Source organism: Rhinolophus hipposideros, assembly GCF_964194185.1.
Source record: "Rhinolophus hipposideros genome assembly, chromosome: 22".
In the NCBI taxonomy this organism is placed as follows: domain Eukaryota; kingdom Metazoa; phylum Chordata; class Mammalia; order Chiroptera; family Rhinolophidae; genus Rhinolophus; species Rhinolophus hipposideros.
In genome coordinates this window covers 12,194,341-12,213,964 of record NC_138068.1, presented here as the reverse complement: position 1 = coordinate 12,213,964, position 19,624 = coordinate 12,194,341, and the positions used below count along the sequence as shown (strand labels likewise).

The 19,624-nt window shown below is 45.7% G+C and overlaps 2 protein-coding genes across 4 annotated transcripts; both read left to right on the top strand.

Moving 5' to 3' along the window:
- Positions 1-150: 150 nt before the first annotated feature.
- Positions 151-14,523, top strand: ZSWIM3 (zinc finger SWIM-type containing 3). The gene is made up of 2 exons (XM_081034673.1): positions 151-454; positions 12,127-14,523. Exons 1-2 carry the CDS (start codon positions 300-302, stop codon positions 14,060-14,062), a joined length of 2,091 nt encoding a protein of 696 aa, XP_080890799.1. The 5' UTR covers positions 151-299; the 3' UTR covers positions 14,063-14,523.
- Positions 14,524-16,231: 1,708 nt separating this feature from the next.
- On the top strand, positions 16,232-19,269 carry ZSWIM1 (zinc finger SWIM-type containing 1). Of its 3 annotated transcripts, none has more exons than XM_081034677.1 (2): positions 16,232-16,451; positions 17,255-19,269. In XM_081034677.1, exon 2 carries the CDS (start codon positions 17,399-17,401, stop codon positions 18,767-18,769), a length of 1,371 nt encoding a protein of 456 aa, XP_080890803.1. In that variant the 5' UTR covers positions 16,232-16,451; positions 17,255-17,398; the 3' UTR covers positions 18,770-19,269. The 3 variants fall into 3 exon arrangements, with proteins under 3 accessions (XP_080890803.1, XP_080890805.1, XP_080890804.1); XM_081034679.1 differs by having other exon boundaries at positions 16,252-16,503; XM_081034678.1 differs by having other exon boundaries at positions 16,263-16,368.
- The last annotated feature ends 355 nt before the right edge of the window (positions 19,270-19,624 follow it).

The window sequence follows — 19,624 nt, the reverse complement described above, 5'->3', positions numbered from 1 at the left end:
GAGAATGAGTGCCAGTCTGAGGATCCCGTGTGTGATTGGATGTGACCATGAGGGGGCGGACCCCCGGCACTGGGTAATAAGGGCTGAATTTCGTTTCCCCTGTCAGATTGCAAAGCCGCCCCTGGTCCATTTAGCCCACTTAGGCGTAGGTTTCCTTCCGAGCTCCATAGCAAGCCGCCTAATTGGGGCCGACCCTGAAGGCATCCTGGGCCCACGCCAGCCTGTAGACCCTCATTGTAACTTCTGACCCCAGGTGTTCATCTTGGGGGCAGCCCCTGGTGTGGGCTGAGGGGGCAGCCATGGAGCTGGGCAGCTGTTTCAAGACCTACGAGGACTTCAAGAAGTGTTTCAGCGCCTACAAAAAGGAGAACAGGTGCTCCTTCATTCTCAGGGACCGCGTCTCCGTCCGCTTCCACAACCTCAACCATGGCACCTCCATCCGCGAGGACATCCTGTAAGGGCGGGGTGGGGGCGGGGAAGGGGGGTGGAGAGGAGGCTGCACACTCCCCAGGAGGGTGGCCTGGAGGAGGAGGGAGTGCATTTGGGTCCTCGTTTCTGTGAGCACTCAACAGGCACTCATTGAGCACCTTCGGGGTGCCTGGTGAAAAGAGAGCAAAACCTCCACAGGCATCCATTTTTGACCACCCGCTTCACCTTCACTCACCCACAGTCATTCACTGCTTTTCCGGAATTCATTAACTTAAGTTTGTCCCATTTTCTGAGCACCATCCCAGACACAAAATACGGCCTTCACAAATGGTAAAAATGCCTTGGCGATCATTTCCTTCATCGGTCTCCTCTTTACAAAGCAGTAACAGCAGTCAGTTGTTGGTTAGTTCATTCATTCATTCATTCATTCATTCATTCATTCATTCATTGCATTATTCGTTTTGTAAATAGTTCTTGAGCTCCTGAGATAAACAGTCGTTTTTCAAACACTTTCTGTGTCCTAGGCAGCATTCTCTCATCTGTGCGTGCTTTACCCCAGGGGACTATATTGAGAATTATAGCGAAATGTTATTTTTCCTATTTGGCAGATGAGAAAACAGGCTTAGAGGCTAAGATAAGGGAAGCAGAGAAAGGCTTCATGCTGGAAGTAATGGTTTCTACTGGGTCGTGAATGAAACAAAGGGCCAAATTAAGAGTTCAGTGGTTAATTATCAAGTAGCATGAAGGAGTTTGACCAGAAGGAACTGTGCAGACAGAGCTATGGAGCAAAGGTACAGATACGTGAAAGAAGGTGGCATGTTTGAAAATCTGGGATGCCGTGTTTGGCAGGAGACGAAGTCAGTTGTTGTCTACCTGAAGGGTCCTTAGGTACCATTGTGAGGTGTTGGAACTTTATCCTATGCCAGTAGCATCTTTCTAAGCAGTGAGACTAATACAAAAAATGTCCTGCTCTCAGGATGCATGTAGTCTATGTCAGATCAATAAAGTAGCCTCCCATGCTCTTTAGGATTAATGAAGTCAAAGCCGGTTAACCTGCTCACCAGACCATCTGACCCTTTTGACCTCTCCATCTTGCATTGTGTGTACACCCATATCAGGTCTACTCCACACTCAGCCCGTGTCCTAACCCCACAGCATCCTGGGCCTTATACTTACCATGTCCACTGGTTAGAATAACCTTGCCCATCCACATATTCTAGCTCACTTTTCCTCAAATGTCAGTCATTTGTATACTATCAGCTCTGTACTACATATCCTATACTACAATTTATTTAACATTTTGAAATTCAGTTTTAATATTCAAAGGAACCTGTTTTAGACCCAATCTAAGCAGTAACAGGATATGTAAGAAGTAACAGGATAGTGGTTCCCAAATGGTATCTATTTATAAATAACTTAAATATTCTCGTGCAAGCTGCGGTCATTTTAGATCTCTTTTAGTCATTTGGGAAACTCTGTTGTAGCTAATTAATTCATTTTCCTTCAGATTTCAGCACATTTTCTAGGAAGGCTTTAATTCCCAGAAGATTAGATTAGCTGCTCTTCTGTGTTCTGAAGCACCTGTTACAGCTGTCACAGCACCTGTTACTCCTGTTACAGCATATTGTTTTGGACTACAATTTATAGAGCTTGCCATGGGTTGGCTGAGCTCTTCCCAGGAGGGACTCTGGTTTCCCATTATTCTCACTGATTAGCACAGTGCTACTTGCTTAGGATCAAGTCCAAACGCCTCACACTTGCACGTAAACACCTTTCAGGTGACCGACCATACCCAGGTCTAGCACAGGGCTTGGTGTATAGCAGGCATTAAGTAATTGTTGAATGAATGAGTCATCAAGTGCTAAACATGTGATGCAGGGAAATAGATATAGGGACTCACAAGGGAGAAAAATCAGTTTTCTATTTGCTGCTGTAACAGCACCACCAATGTAGTGGTTTATACACAAATTTATTATCTGACGGTTCTGTAGGTTAGAAGTCAAACACAGGTCTCACTAAAATCTAGATATCAGCAGGGCTGCACTCCTTTCTGGAGTCTCTAGAGGAAACTCCGTTTTCTTGTCTTTTCCAACTTCTAGAGTCTGCCCTTGTGACCACAGACTCCAAAGGGGTCCGCTTGGTTGGACACGTCCGTGCCAAAAGAAAATACAAGCAGGAGTTTGCAGCAAAGAAAGTAAAGTTTTATTTAAGGAGTTGGCTCCAAGGCCAGAGACGTAGGTGATCTATTGACCTCAAAAATCTGGCTCCCCAATGCCCTCTAGTGGCTAGGTTATATAGGGGGAAAATCATTAACCAGAGTTACGCTATGGGAGTTCGGGCTAAGAACGCTACTGATTGGTCGAGGCTAAGGCGGTCCTTGTGTCAGTCGTGGCATTGTTCCGTCTGGTTTCCAGGGGATACGGTCCGCGGGGCCATCACTTTCATGAATCCGAAGTCGAAACATAACTGAGGCCACGGTGTTAGCTTTGTTTCATTAAAACCTCATTCATTGTTTGAGGTTTAGTTATTATATCCTAGTCAGGGTTAATAGACCTGAGGTTTTATTCTTAAATGAGTTTGATATTGACCAGAAGCTAATGTCCTAAGGGCTTAATGATTAAAAGGAGTGGACATACAGTACGTATATGTACAAATAGGAGGATCTGGGGATTAAATGCAAGGGTTTCGGAATTCTCTCAGGCTGAGCAAAGCTAGCTTGGATTAAAGCAGAAGGCTTGTTAAAGAAATGGAAGTTCATGTGCAGTTGGTTACGCCCTCACTGCTTGGCTTATGGTCCCCATCGTCCATCTTCAAAGCCAGCAATGGCTGGTTCAGTCCTCACATCACTCTTACCTGTTTCTGTCTTCCCATCTCTCTCTCCCTCTGGCTCCCTTTGTCTGCCACCTTCTTCTACTACTTTTAGGACCCTGTGATTATATTGGACCCACCCCGAAATCTAGGATAATTTCCCTTTAAAACAAGTCAGCTAATTAGCAACCTTAATGCCATCTGCAATCTTAATCCCCCTTGGCCATGTAACCTATCATATTCACAGGTTCTAGAGATTAGGAAGTAGACATCTTTGGGGGACCATTTTGCCCACCACAGGAGGATTAACGTCCTGGAGGGGGAAAAGGTGTGAGTTAGTGCAGATGTTAACAGCATGTACTTGGGATGCCAAAGAAAATGTATACACATTTTTTTAAGGTTTTTTGTTTGTTTGTTTGTTTGTTTGTTTAAGATTTTATTGGGGAAGGGGAACAGGACTTTATTGGGGAACAGTGTGTACTTCCAGGACTTTTTCCAAGTCAAGTTGTTGTCCTTTCAATCTTAGTTGTAGAGGGCGCAACTCAGCTTCAGGTCCAGTTGCTGTTGTTAGTTGCAGGGGCCAGAGCCCACCATCCCTTGCGGGAGTTGAGAAATCAAACTGGCAACCTTGTGGTTGATAGCCCACTGGCCCATGTGGGAATTGAACCAGCAGCTTTCGGAGTTAGGAGCACGGAACTCCAACCGCCTGAGCCATCTGGCCGGCCCCTGTATACACATTTTAAGAGATGCTATCTATACTCAAGCAGTAGTTCACCATAAGCAGAAATGTCTAGGGGTGGCCGGTAAGCTCAGTTGGTTAGAGCATGGTGCTGGTAGCACCAAGGTTGCCGGTTCGTTCCCCGCATGGACCACTGTGAGCTGTCCTTCCTTTAAAAAAAAGAAAAAAGAAGAAGTGTCTGGACGCTGATGGTAACCACTTTGAGCACCTCCTGTAATTGCAGAAGTCAAACGTGACTTATATTCATCTTTTGTTATCGGTATCTATTATCACAATTTTAATACAGCTTTTTCCTTTCTTAAAATGTGTATACATTTTTTTGGCACCCTCTGTACTTAAGGCAGTGAGGAGACCTGCTTAGCAAGAAGGAAGATTTATACTGGAGCAGCGGAAAAGCAAACTGGTGGGACTCGGATAACAGATGAGAAGGTTGGGGTTAGTTTCATTTATTTTTGTTTTTGAAGGTTGAACAATATGAAAAATGAATTTGTTTTTGAGTGGTTAATATAGTCATTTAATTAAAAACAAAATTTGACACTGTACAAAAGGGTCTAGAAGTTAGTGTCCTTTCCACAGTGTTATCTAGAGGCAACTGCTGTTACCTTCCTGAGATGCACTGAGCCTGAACAAGCATATCTCATATGTGTGTACGCGTCTTTTTTCTTTTTAACAGTGGCTACATACTGTTTATACATGTCATTCTGCATTTTGCTTTTCTCAGTTATCACTGTATTTTGGAGACTATTCCACATCCCTTATTTCATTGTATGGGCAATTTAATTCATTGATTTTAATAATTGTTAACTGAAAACTTACTCCATGCTGGTGTCTGGAGATACAGTGTTAAAAAAGATCAATTGGGTCCCTGCCCTCATGGAGCTTCCCCTCCAGTCAGGGAGACAAATATTAAACTTTAATTACAGAAATAATTATTTCCTTAAAATCGTAGTGAGAGCTCCCAAGGAAAAGTCTGGACGGCTGGGTGGGGAACCTTAATCTGGTGGGTAGGGTGGGGTGCTGGTGACACTTGATACCAGCGCAGGCTGCAGATTAGAAATAAAAAAGGCCGTCCCTGGCATTCTTCAGCGGTAGTTTAGAAAGCACATTGACCTTCATTCTTTGAGTTGGTCCTCTGAATAACCTCATCAAAGGTAGGTTTTGTTATTCCTGTTATGAGTTAATATATGTAAAGTGCTTCCCACAGTGCCTAATACATAGAAAATATTCCATAAGTAGTAACTGCTATTCTAATAACATTATTATGCAGATGGAAAACATCCAAGAAAAGTTAAATGCCTAAAGGACTAATAGTTTCTACCTCTGCGTTTCCTTAAGGCTCAGAGTTTCCAAATTCTACATGCTTGAGCAAAAGGGCAGGCCAGGAGCAGGGACTGAGGTCACCAAGACTCGGATGAGGACAATAATAAGAGAACCTAGAACAAAAAGCACCCTCACCTTTAAAATCACCGCATGTGAGCCAGGGAAGTCTGAATTTGGTACAGTTACAGCCAAGAAAAAGGAATGGGCAGAAAGGAGGGGGGCATGTTGGAGCAGGGAAGAGGGTATGAGTTCAAGAAACTATTAAGACAGCACCTGGGTGTTAGAATTCAAGGTCAGACCCCGCCTGCTTATCGCCAGAGCTCTTCACTGCCCTACTTAACCACTGAGCTGTACCAGCTTTTTAATTCCCCTTGTTCCTTTATTCATTCAACAGACATCTAGTAAGAGGTAAAATGTTTATTGCCAGGCACTGAGCTGGGGTACAAAGATGAGTAAATTGTGGTCTCTGCATTTGAGGACAACAGTGGAGTGAGCTAGCTTATGAGGAAGTGAATTCATGAGCAGCCCAGGCCTTTAGCAGCGATGGGTTGACTGCCTGTTGGGATGTTGTAAAGAGTATTCTTGGATCATTTATTGGAACTGGCTCTGTGCAAAGCACACAGTGTTGGGCTTTTTGAGTGGTGTATGAATGTGTGGGATCAGTGCTTCTCGTGTGGGACTGGGGGGCGGGTGGGGGAAATGTTTTTAGGACATAATTTAGCAGAATGCAACGTTTCCCCGCAACCAGTTATGCATACTACTGGTGGACAGATGAGATCATTTTAACAGTAAGTATTTATGTTAATATCGAAACATAAAGATCCTTATTAAATAAAGTGAGTTGATTTAAAGAAAACCATTTAAAACTAATAAAGCAAATGTTATATGGGCAGTTATGTGAAAGGTGGTTTGTGATTCCTTAAAGCTCAGGAAAAGCTGGCATAATGGTTAAAAGTGAGAGCTTTGAAGTCAGAAAGACAGGCATCACCCCAGACTTTGGGCAAGACTTAATCTTTGCCACACAGTTTATTCTTCTGTCAAATGAAGAGGATGTGGGGATTAAATAAAAAAATACATAGTGGCAGACACATAGTGCTCAGTAAATATTTGCCTAAATTGTAACTGTAGTACATGACAGAAAGCAATAAGTATTTTAAGAGCCAAAGAAATGTGCTGTAGTGGTTACCACTAAGTGACCAAAAGTCTCAGTCAATGGGAAGATTCTGTGATTTTGTACCCAGTTTCCCTCCCCATATTTTTATATATGGCTGTTGTGGGGTTTCTTGTTACGTCTTTTTGGGGATTGATATGCTTCAAACACTCCATGAAGTATTCTGATGTGTCTGTCCATGGAGCTCAGTTTAATAGCGACCTTTTAAAAACACTTCTTTGGAATGCATTCCAGACACTCTGCTAAGAACTTTACAGGCATTGTTTTCTTTTATCCTCATCACACCGTTTGAACTAAGCCCCGTTATCTGGGTTTTCATTTTCCATGTCTTCATAGTCACAAGGCTGGATAGGAAAGTAAATATCATAAAAATCTGGCAAATGCACTGGCCTCTTATAAAATGAGTCACGACGTAATCATTCCTTCCTGCTTATCCATACAAGTCCCATCAACATCTTTGGTAGTCAGTTTCTGGCTAATGAATAGATGTGGTAAATATCAAGATAATACAATGCAAATAAAACTAATTGCAAACTGAAATTACACATTGCCCAAGAGCTGAGTCCTGAAAGTAATGATACAGAACTCCTTATATCACCGGCAGCCTTATACCAGTTAACAAAAGAGGAAGAGAAATCAATAAGGATGATGATATGTATGATATGAAAAGCCAAGGATTTGCATAACAAAAATTAAATTAGGCCCTTGCGAAACATGATGAAGCCCAGGAATATTTTGGTAAAACTGATCTTTACATGTTGCAAAAGGGAAACAGGAAATAAAAAGTATCATAATGTTTGGGGAAAATATGTACCAGGGGAAAAAAAAAAAACAGTTGAGGTTTTTTGTTTTGTTTTGTTTTTTTTGAACAATAATAGCTTTTATTTTATCTTTACTTATCATTCTCCAGTGCTCTTTCTTCATTTCCATCCGAGTTTTTGACCTATATTGTTTTCCTTCTGTCTAAAGAACTTCTTTTTTTAAAAAACTACTTTTTTATTCAATTTCTTTTTTTTTGTTTTAATTTATTGGGGTGACAATTGTTAGTGAAATTACATAGATTTCAGGTGTACAATTCTGTATTACATCATCTATAAATCCCATTGTGTGTTCACCACCCAGAGTCAGTTCTCCTTCCATCACCATATATTTGATCCCCCTTACCCTCATCTCCCTCCCCCACCCCCTTACAGTTGACGTTTTAAGTCATTCTTTGATTATTCTAAGAATTGGCATACACTCACCATTATAACTTACATTTTGTTAAATTTCATAATTTTAGTCTCATTTTTTAACATAAAGTTCCACTCAAATCTTTTTTTCCACTATTTACTATGATATGTTGTTTCTGGAGATGTTTTTGGCTGCAATTTACTGAAAAAACCATGACTCAAAATGCCTTATTTCTTAGAAACCCAGAGGTGGGCTTTTGAAGGTGATTGTTTCAGTGGCCAAGTTTTTTTGCTTCTTTCCACACTGCTATCCTCAGGTCTCACCTTTGCCCTCAGGGTGGCTTCTCACATGGCACAAATACAGGAGTTACATCCAGAAGAAAAAGCCTTCCTTGGTTTCTTGCAGATTTCCCATCATGCTTCTTTGCCCAGAATTGGGCCATCTCCATGCCCATTCCTAATGAGATTACCATAGTTGGTTTAGACTGGGTCTGAAGCACTTAGCCATGTGGGAGAGGAATTGCAACCTGAATAAAGTTGGCCTGCTGTTAGGGAGAAGGGGGCTAAGGGATGTGGGGTCAGCAGCTTTTGGAATGAATTCATTTTTAGTAGTATTGATTATTCTTGGATCAGGTACTGATTATCCATAGACCAGCACTCTTGTTATCTTCATATTCGTAGATTAGGAATTGGAGGCTTTGAGGAAGTGAAGTGACTTATCCAAGTTCACACAACTAAGTGGTAAAGCTGGAATTTAAATCAGATCTTCTGACTGAGTCTTATTCCTAACTCAAGTTATAATGTCTAAAATGGTTTTACTCCGTTTATAAAAATCCTATTGCTCAAGGGGCAGTTTACCCACAAGGACACAAATCTTACGTAAAATGAATCAAAAGCTTTAGTTAATCTATTCCAAGTCCCATAGTCAGAGTGAATGCTATTCAGTTATAAGTATATCGCTTGACCTCTGTTTAATCATTCACTTAATCTTGACTTTCCTGGCCATCTATTTAATAATCTCTCTGTTCACTAGACTGAGCGTAGAGACTATCTAATTTGTGTCTCTAGCCTTCAGAGCAATGAGTCTAGTGTTTGGTACATAGTAGGGTTTAGTAAATGTTTGAAATTAAACAAAGGACTTTTCCAAGGTTACGGGAAGAGTAGTAGTGCTAGGACTAGAAGCCAAGTCATCTGACAGAACTCTCCCAGTGACTTGCCTAGTATACTTGTTATAGGAAAACTTTCTGTGTCGTACAGTAACTCAGGAATGTTCACTCACTGTGTGTGTTTAGAGTACCTAGTCTGTGCCTGGTACAGTACCAGGCACGGGGGGGCACACTTAGGGGAATACAAACAGCTACAGGGTAGATGAGAAGGAAGCAAGACTGGCTGACTCCCTTTCTCCAGATCCTGACTGAGCTCTTTTAGGTATAAGCAAGAAGGAAGATTCAGAGACGTGCAGTCAGCCCTGTATCTGCGGGTTCTGTATCCATGGATTCAACCAACCACAGATCGAAAATATTTGGGCGGGGGGGAGTTAACGTTGTGGTTGACATGTGCTATGTAGTTAGGCCTACGAGGGTTGATGGTTGTGTCTATACTGAACATGTACAGACTTTTTTTCTTGTCATTGTTCCCTAAACAATGTAGTGTAACAACTCTTTGCATAGCATTTACATTCTATTACATTCTAAGTAATCTAGAGATGAATTCAAGTATATAGGAGGATGTACATCGTTTATGTGCAAATATGATGCCATTTTATATAAGGGATTTGAGCATCTGCAAATTTTGGTATTCTTGGGGTTCCTGGAACCAATCAATCCCCTGGAGATACAGAGGGATAACTGTATAAAATCCTGTCCTTGAAGGGAGTCTATGCTTTAGCCAGGGAGACAGACAGAAGTGTAGGTTAAAATAACTACAGTGCTCAAAGAATTCTGACAAAAGAATGTATATTTCCCTATATGTGAGTTATATCACGATAAAAAAAGAGTAAAGGTAGCAGGCAGAAACAGAACAGATTTCAACCTAGCACTCATTCAGTTTGAAAAGCAGGAGCCACCAAGGACAGTATGTTTAGAGATCTTGATGGAGCTTATTGAACCTGAACAACCAATGTGTTGAGGGTCAAGTTAAGGAGGATAAAAGGAGAATTCAGAGAAAGGAGAAATATTTTGAAAGAAGAGAGTCAGCATATTGGTTATCCACGCAGACTGTAGCCAAGCAGGCTTATTTCAAATCCCAGATCCTTCGGTTGTAACTGGAGGATTAAATCCCCGATTCTCATCCTTGAAAACCTCTTTAAGCCTGTTTCCCCACCTGTAAAATTTGGGTGCTAGAACCCTTTCATGTGAGGGACTAACATGTAGCCTGGCGTATAATAATCCTGAATACATGTAGTAGTGGTAGGAAAGAATTTAAAAGACTTGCTAACCTATTGGATATAGACATGGAGAAAGAGTAATTAAAAAGAATGCAGGGTTTCCATTCTGGGAGGTGCAGTCGGTAATGGAACCAAGAAAAGCAGAAAGAGAGTTTTATGATTGGCATTCGCCAGTATCTTTTCTTTCGACTAGCTTTACAAGCATATGCTAAGAGCACATAAAATCAACATAATTTGATGAGCTAGAGTTATGCTAAGAAGTGAAGCCAGCAGAAGGGCAGGGCCCCATCTAAAGGCTTGTGGAAGTCCCCCTAGAGAAGGTGGTGGTTACTCATTGTCCTGAAGAATGAGTAAGCTCTGAGATAAAGGCAGGTGGGAAGGGCATTCCAGACAGAGAGACAAATGAGAACAAAGACACAGCTGTAGATAGTTTGTCTTTCTAGGGCATAAAAACACAAGATGGTGAGGGGGTAGAAAAGTGGCTGGAGATGCAGGCAGAGGCCACACTGCAGCCACCCTTCACTGGCCTTGCCTTACTACGGGGCTGCTCCAGGCCCTTCTAGGCTGGGGATAATGTTACCGCCCCAGCACTGTGCACACAACACGTGCAGGTGTTTCGGCCTTGGGCCCCTCCACCCTGTGGTCCTGGCATGTCCTGTTTGTCTAAAGCTTGCCCCACAGGGTGAACAAACAGGACAAGCTGGATTAGGGTGTTTGGAAAGGGGTTGGTGAGGTGCCCAGGCTATGTCATGTCATGTCAGGGGCTGAGATATGTTCTCTCTTCTCTGGACTTTGGGCTGGGACACTCCCTGAGGAGGAAGGGATGTGACAGTTTCACACACCAGTGGTCCATGAGTCATTCCTGCAGTAGATTGTTGATAAGGGTCTGCTAAAGGAATAGCATTGTGTTAGGTGCTTGAAATACACTGAGGAATAACTCTGTCGTGCCACTTGAAGACAGCCCCCATCCAATGGAGAATGTACTGCCTAAACACCCAGGAGAATGTCGCAGGCATGGGAGCTATGATTACTGTAGCCTGGCTTGTACTTAGAATAAATAAAAGACCGAACCAGGCTCTGGGTTAAATATTATGTCTGTGGCTTATTTAATTCTCATAACAACCCTAATAAGGTCGTTTCATTTAATGAGGAGGAAACTGTGCACAGAGAGGTGACATGACTTGCCAAAGATCAAACAGCTTCTGAGTGGTGGAGCCTGGATTCAAATCCAGCATTCAGCCTCCAGCACCCCACGGTCTAACCTCTAGGTATATTGCTTTCCAGAGAATCTTCTAAGCCTTTTAAATAAATGCTAAGAATTCAGAGAAAAGAGCAATTACTGTGGCTTGAGGGCATCCACAAAAGCTTCCTGGAGAAGGCAGCACCTGATTTGGGCCTTGAAGCATGGGTTGAATGGGGATAGAAAGAGAAAAAGAGCAGATATTCAATTTAATTCCCTTCTCATTTGAATCATCGCTTTGTGGTTATAATGGCAAAGCCGGCAGGGACGCTAAAGACCTTCTAGGCCAGGGGTTCTCAAAATCTCTTAAGATGTGGACATTTTTCTTTAAATGAAAGATGCACAGAGATCTTCCCTTTTAGAGAGGAGGCCCAGACACAACCTTACCTCTGAGAGCCACTTTTATCTTTGCTGTGGAGGACGCAGTGGCTCCCAAAAGGCAGGAACGAAGGGGACATTTTAAATAGGAAGTAACCAGCTAGGCACTCTGCTGCTGCCTTATGTCTATTTTCCCTTGTGTCTTGCCTTAGATTGAATTGTTGGCAGCTACAGATGGGCAGCAGAGAGTGAATGAAAGGAGTTGAGGCTTGGAACTGCTATAGGTGAAAATAAAGGGGGTTTGAAAGGAGTTGAGGCTTGGAACTGCTATAGGTGAAAATAAAGGGGGTTTCAGTGAGTTAGGGTCTGGAAGAAAAGCCGAATACTCTGGGACTGGAGAGTGAATGTGAGCCTTCCTTCCCTCCAGCCCACACTGCACTGTGCCTCCGGGAGATAGATCAGCCACTGTAAGTCCCTACAGCCTTGTCTTAGAAGCAAGGGGGTGGTCAGCACCTTTCTCATTGTCACCTCTACCTTCCCTAGATATGTGCAGGTGAAATTTGTCTGTATTCGGACCCAGTCAAACAGGAAGAGAACACCAGAGGCGGACCTGTGCCCAGCATACCTGCTCCTGCGGTACAATGAGAAACTGGATAGACTATTCGTCAGTGAACTCAACACCCAGCATATACACGTGGACGCCAAAACCGCAGGTCCTGGGGGAGACACCGATGGCAAACCTCAAAAGACAATTTGCCTGCAGAAACCCCAGCCTGCGCAGCCCACATTCAAGAAGGAGCCCAACGGGGTTGACAAGTCCCCGGTTGAACCATCGTTTAGCTTAGGTCAGGTCCAAGCAGCCTCAAAGGCAGAGCAAGAAGGTATCACGGCGTCAGACCTGGCCAAGATAGCAACAGTGATGAAGAACTTTCTTAAGGTGGACGAGGGTTCCATGGCCTCGCTCAGCGTAGGCAACAGCCAAGACCTGGACCGGCTCAGCTTCCAGAGCAGCAAGATGAGCAACCTGTTCATCCGCTTCCCAGAAAACCTCTTGCTGCACCGGGTGGAGAACGCCCAGGGTCACTTCCTCTATGCTTTCCTGGTGGAGAACAAGGAACGAGAGGGCCGAGTGGTACACTTCGCTGTGCTCAAGGCCGAGACAGCCATGTCTGTGGCCAAGATGCTGAGTATCTTTACAGAGTTCAACTCAGACTGGCCCAAGATCAAGGTGGTCTTTGTGGACCCATCCTTCCCTCATCGAGCCGTCCTGCAGGAGATCTTTCCTGCTGCCCGCATTCTCCTTTCCATCTACCATACGACCCGGCTCTTGGAGAAGAAGTTGCAGCGTAGTTCAGCAACTCTGTCCTTTAAAAATCTCATGAAGGAAGCCCTGCGGGAGGCTGTGTTTGTCACTTCTGAGGCCAGCCTGCAAAATCTCTGTCAAATGTCCCAAGTCCTACTAGACGAGGAACTCTTCAGCTTCCTGCAGGCCCACTGGTTCTCCTGTGAACTGCTGTGGTACATGCACGTCAGGAAGGGCCTGCACGCGTGTAACACCTACATGGACAGCCTAGACATCGTCACCAGCAAGGTGTCAAGCCTCTTTCGGGAACCGCAGTCCCTGCTGGACTGCATCCTCCGCTTTGTGGATTACATCGACTTCTTTAATACCAAAGGCCTGAAGAACTTGCCCACAGCTCCTCCCAAGTTAAAGCGAGCCCGGCCAGCAAGCATGCCGCCCAAGTCCAAGAAGGCTTTTGGAATCTGTGGCGGGAGCTTCACCAGGCTCCCTGTGAAAGACACAGAGCCATACGCACAGCAGATGGAGCTGCAGCAGCAGCCACAGGTGCAGCCCTCCCAGGGTGGCATGCTAGACACCTTGCACCAGAGTGGCTCCGAACTGGCCTATAAGCTGTGCTACAATGAGTGGGAGGTGGTGCAGAACTCTACCCACCTGGTGGACATGGCTGGCTCCTCAGTGGATGTTCAGCTGCTAGAGGACTCTCACCAGGTTAGCAAAGATGGCTGTAGCTGCAGCTGTTCCTTTCAACAGTGGTACCACCTGCCGTGCCGGCACATTTTGGCCCTGCTGCACACCAGCCAGAAGCCTGTGGGTGAAACCATGGTGTGCCGCCGGTGGCAAAAGAGGTACCAGCACCTCCTGGGGCCCACTGGGGAGCTCCGGGACCCTGTTGTGGTCCCAAACACAGGCCAGCCTGGGAAGCAGGCACAGAACGACATGATTCAGGACCTAAGCAGGGAGCTAGCAAACCTGCTAATGCAAAGTGAGGGAGCAGAGCTAGAGGAGCGCTTTTCCACCCTGCGCAAGATTGTGGACATCTGGGCTGACCCGCACCAGCCACCTGAGCCCACTCCGCAGCCAGGGGACTTCAGGGATGTGGGCCGCCTCCCTTTTCTCTGGGGAAAACAGGAGGAAAGGGAGGGACTGCCTCTTGCTGGAGCCACGATTCATGACTGAAGCACATGCACTGGCGCATTGGACCACAAACCCCTCTCCCTGGAAGTGTGAGCACTCACCGTGGGCAGGACATGCTAGGGGTCAGCATTTTAACCGGTGTCTTCCTAGGTAGGGCTGGGAAGATTGTTGCAATAGGGGGAAGGGGAGCCCCACTGTGTGACAGTCCTTTGAACCCGCCCTTTTCTGCCCTACGTTAGGCATTGCTCTGGAGCCTCATTCGTTGTTCAAGGCCAAAGTTGTCTCCGTGTTGAAAGGTCATTCCTTTTTCTTCCCCAATCCCTGAAATCAGATCTTATTTATTTTACAGAGATGAACCCCTACCCCGGGAGGGGGTGAGACACAGTGGACCTGATAAAAGGGCCTGTTTTCAGGGACAAAAGGAAGGAGGGTGATCCTTGGCTGTTTACAAAGAATCTGTTATTGGTATCTATTTTTATTCATATTAAATAAAGATTTTTTTTAATAAAATAAAAAAAAGCAAGGGAAATATGTGTTGCTTGAACAGGAAAGGGATCAAATGGGGCTTGTGAAGGAAAATGAAACCTGACGCCTCAAATTCAAGGATTTAACAATACACCACTTCCTTCATGCTCTTCCTACCAACAAAGCCGTCAACACTGATTTGCTGCTGCCTAGTATTCTAGCAGCATTAGGCAGGGCCGGAGGAATGCATCGCGGGAGACCAAAGTTGGTCCTTTAGAAGTTATTTGGCGAGTTTGAGCTGTGGGAGGTCAGGTTAAAAAAGACCATGACCTCCCCGGGTAAGAGGGGTATGGAGTTTTACAAGGGGAGGCACAGAAGCTGTTTTCTCTTCAATGCATCACAGGCCAGCAGGGAGCAGGACAACATGACTTCTAAGATAAGATGGTGTCTATTCAGCACATTTTGGGGGGTTTCTCCAGGCCTAAGGTGGTTTCGGCCTGTAGTGGAATTTTCTGTTGAGTTCGGCTTTGTCCATTTGGGTTTGGGGGGAGGGTGGAAGGTGTAGTGAAACCGGTTATTGTCACCTTTGCATATGTTGTGTAGATTTAACTTGGAGCCAGAAGTGGATCCCACACAGATGGAAAACCTCTCTCAAGTCACCGGGCCAGCACTGGGCCGATGGAAATAGAAACCTTGAAACTGGTCTACAGAGTAAATGTACAGGAAGCAGAATCATTAAGAGACAAAAAAAGGAAAGAAAGCTTTAAAAAAGACCAGAGATCCAAATCTTAAAATAGAAGATTTAGTGCCACCATTAGAATCCCATCTTCACAAGCAGGAGGAGACCAAATAGACAGGAAGGGAAAAAACCTGAATCCTCGACTCCACTGAGCCTGCAGCTTGCCGGGAGACTGTGGGAAAGTCCCTAATTTTTTTTGACCCCAGGTTCTTCATCTGCAAAAATTAGTGTGTTGGCTTGTTCCAGTCCCAGTTCCCCCTCTAGATTTATAAAAACAGAACATTTCACTGCAGTTATCATCAACACTGACTTTTGTTGTTGCTACTTTGTAATCTTAATCACCTGGAGCCTGGTAGCCACCCAGCTTTCCAGGATGCTATCTTCAGGGGAACTGAGGTCAAAAGATGGCAGTCGGTCTTGGTTCTTGGACTAGTTCACCATGGCCTTAAACAAGCCACGGTGCCATTCTAGATCTCTTTGTGTAAAATACCAGGAGGGGTTGGCTGGGCAACATCGAGCTCTCTCAAGGAGATCTGGACATCCTCAGATCTAAGGTTCGGCCCCTGACCCCTGACCTAGAGTCAGAATTTGAGACCTGGGCCTCAGTTTCTCCAAGGCAGAAGACCTTTTACAACTACATATGCACCCTTTCCTGCCCACCCCACCCCTGTCCCGGGGCTTTGGAATTTGACCAGAAAAGAAAAAAAATTCATTTAACACTGCTTGGTATTTATTTTCATTTTCGGCCTCTGAGGGAGTTTCCATAGTAACAAGCCCTTCCAGTCATCTCCGCAGATGGCAGGTTACAGAGTTCCAGCCTCAGGACTCAGACTCGCCTCAAGGCAAGTGTCCTCAGGCTTTCATTGGTTACCGCCAGCCGAGCCCCTCGTAACCCTGGTAACAGCACCGCCCACGCGTCGCGGGCCGACGATTGGTCTGCACACCAAAGACCTAAGGCGAGCTCCTCAGGCTATTGGCCTGAGTCACGGGAAACTGGAGCCGCGGTTGGTGAACCTAGAGGTCAGTCAGAGTCAGACTGGCTCAAATAAGGAGAAATGGCGACAGAGCCAGGCTGTGGGTGACTGATTTCGGAAGGGGTAGAAGTGTGACGACTACGGTCAGCCCTGACACAGCTCCCAAAGGGGTGAGAGGTTGACTTCTCTTCTGGCTCCGGCCGGACTCCGTATGGGATTGCCATACATCAGCATTTTCCCACCTGGGCTAGAGGTGAGAGGTCAGAGGCCCCGTCCTCTCCCTGTCCCCGGTTTTTGGACCTCAGGTACTTTCTTTGGAAAGCAGTCAAGGTCCCGCTACTTACTGAATAATGGTGGGCAAGTCACTTATCCTCTTTGAGCCTCAGTTTCTCATCTGTAAAATGGGGACAATAACTTGCTTTGGGGTCAAATAGAGGAAACACTGGATTAGAATTTTGCAGTTAATAAAGGGATTTATATAGAGACAGGAGAAGCTGTGTACGTTTGTTAACCCTGTTTTATGGTTGAAGCGATTGAAGCTCAGAGGGTGTCACTGACTTGCCCAAGATCACACAGCAATTTGGGGGCAATTGCTGTTCTCTTGCATATATCGGGACCAGATTAAAGAATGGATGCCAAGAAGCAATTTGTAAATATAAAGTTCTGTACAAATATTTGAAATGCTTTAAAAAAATATATATGCAGCTCTGGCCTTCATGCCCATTTAGATCTTGTGGAACCAAATCTTTCCAAGGCTGGCATATCAGTTAGGTCTTAGCTCCAATGTCATCCTCCCTTCCTCCAGAAAGGACTTCCCTGACCATCTTAGCTAAAATATCCCTCTCTCCCCCAGTTTACTCTCTACCTGTTACCCAGTTTTGTGGTCTTTGTAACCTTCATTATCTGATATGTCCTGTTTATTTGTTTACATGTTTATTGTATATCTCCCCTAGAACAGTGCTGATACATAGTAAGTATTCAATAAATATTATCTGGATGAATAATTGAAGAGTCGAGCCTCATACTGTTTCCTTAAACCTGTGTTCCTCTCCATAGGCCCATCTTTGGAACAAGATCTGGGAACTACAGTCCATCCTCAAGCCTCAACTTAGTTGGAGCTTGAGAGACTGAGAGACTCCTGGACAGCAGCCTTGCAGAGAAATATTTTGACCTTGGCATCTAGACACCTCCCGTCCTCCCATGGCCCTGACAATGCTGAATGAGCTCCTGATTGAGGACCCCAGCCCACCTGTGCTGCTGTACCAGGTTAGTAAGACTGCCAAGCTAGATACCCTCAACTATCAGAGCTGCTTTATGCAGAGCGTCTTTGCCCATTTCCCTGAGATCTTATTTATCCACCGGACCTATAATCCAAGGGGCAAGGTGTTATATACCTTCCTTGTAGATGGCCCTCGGGTACCGCTGGAGGGTCATCTTGCCCGGGCAGTCTACTTCGCCATTCCTACCAAGGAGGATGCTGAAGGCCTAGCCCAGATGTTCCAGGTGTTCAAGAAGTTTAACCCAGCCTGGGAGAGAGTCTGTACCATCCTAGTGGATCCCTACTTCCTCCCCCTGCCCACCCTAGCTATGGAGTTCCCCGCAGCTGAGGTCCTGCCCTCAGCCTTCCACATCTGTAAGTTCCTCCAGGGCAAGTTCTATCAGCTTTCCCTCGAACAGCCTGTGGAGCAGGTACTCCTGACCTCCCTGCAGAGCACAATGTGCTCGGCCACAGCTGGCAACCTGAGGAAATTGTACACACTCCTGAGCAATTGCATCCCCCCAGACCAGCTGCCCAAGCTCCACTCATACTGGCTGCTCAACGACCGCATCTGGCTGGCCCACCGCTGGAGGAGCCACGCCGAGAGCAGCCGCTACTTCCAGGGCCTGGAGGTCACCACCCGAGTCCTCAGCCAGTTCTTTGGCACCACCCCGTCTGTGGAACAAGGCATGACCTCCCTGCTCCGATACATGCAACAGAACTCTGGAGACATGGCAAGCTTCAGCCTGGGCCTGAATCCCCAGAGCAGTTGTGCCCCTTCAGACATCAGCCCCCAAAGCCCCAAAGTGGAGCAGTTGGTAGAAGCCTGCATCCAACACTCCCTCCACACCATCTGCACAGGGCCAGCCGCCCAGCTCTGCCTAGGTGAGCTTGCCGTGGTCCAGAAATCCGTGCACCTCATTGGCTCTGGCTCAGAAAAGGTGAACATCCAGATCTTGGAGGACACCCATAGGGTGCAGCCCCAGCCCCCTGCCAGCTGCAGCTGCTACTTTCACCAGGCCTTCCGCCTGCCCTGCCGCCACATCCTAGCCATGCTCAGTGCCCGCCACCAGGTGCTCCAACCCGACATGTTGCCGTCTCCGTGGACAGAAGGTTGTGCTGCCAGTCTAGACAACATCCTGGGCAGCAAATGGAGTGAGACCCTGGATAAACACTTGGCCGTGACTCTCCTCACTGAGGAGGTGGGTCAGCTCTTGCAGCACTGCAGCCAGGAGGAGTTTGAAAGGCGGTATAGCACCCTGCGGGAACTGGCCGACAGCTGGATCGGCCCTTACGAGCAGGTCCAGCTGTGATTACCCTCAGTGCCAACACACATAGACACACTCATCCACTCCACCTCTCACACTGTTGTACTTCTGTGAGCACTCCTTCCAGGGAAGGACAGGAGTCTTCTCTTCCACTGCAGCCTGCTACCTACAGTGTATCTAGTTCCCTAAGAGGAGTCAGCAAATTTTTCTGTCAAGGGCCCCACAGTAAATGTTTTAAACTTTGCTGACCACATACAATCTGTTGTATATTCTTGGTTTTTTTTACTACCTTTTCAAGGTAAAAACCATTCTTAGTTCAAGGGCCTTACAAAAACAGGTGACCCTCTGCTCCAAGATAAGAGATACAAGATACTGGGTGGAGATCAAGGTCTGGGATAACAACTTCCCCAGTCGTGAGATGACTCACCTGACCCACAGAGGAAGAGGCCCCCTCGGGCAGTGGTTCAGCCAGGTTCCCAGGCTTTTTACCCTCCCCCAGCCCTTCACCCCATCCTGAGGACATTAAAGTTGAATGTTGTCTACTACAGCACTTGTCTAGTTTTTTGTCTTGTGGAAGGCACTGTAGGAAATATCATGGACAGAATAGAGACTTTGGAGTCTGATACTGTATGCAAATCCTGGTTCCTTACCTGCCTGATTTTTGAGGTCTGGTTTGCCCTTTACTAGCAATGAGACTTCAGGCAAGTCACTTCTCTAAGCCCCAATTTGTTCATCGATGAAAGAGGAGATCCTCACAGCACTGGTAAGATTAAAGGAAAGTGGGCGTGGAATGGGCCTGACACTCAGGTGCTCAAGTAAGTTGTTAATTTTCTTTTCTGCCTATGGTCCCATCACACACCCTCAACGGGATGGGAAATGTAAGGCAAGAGGAAAATTCAC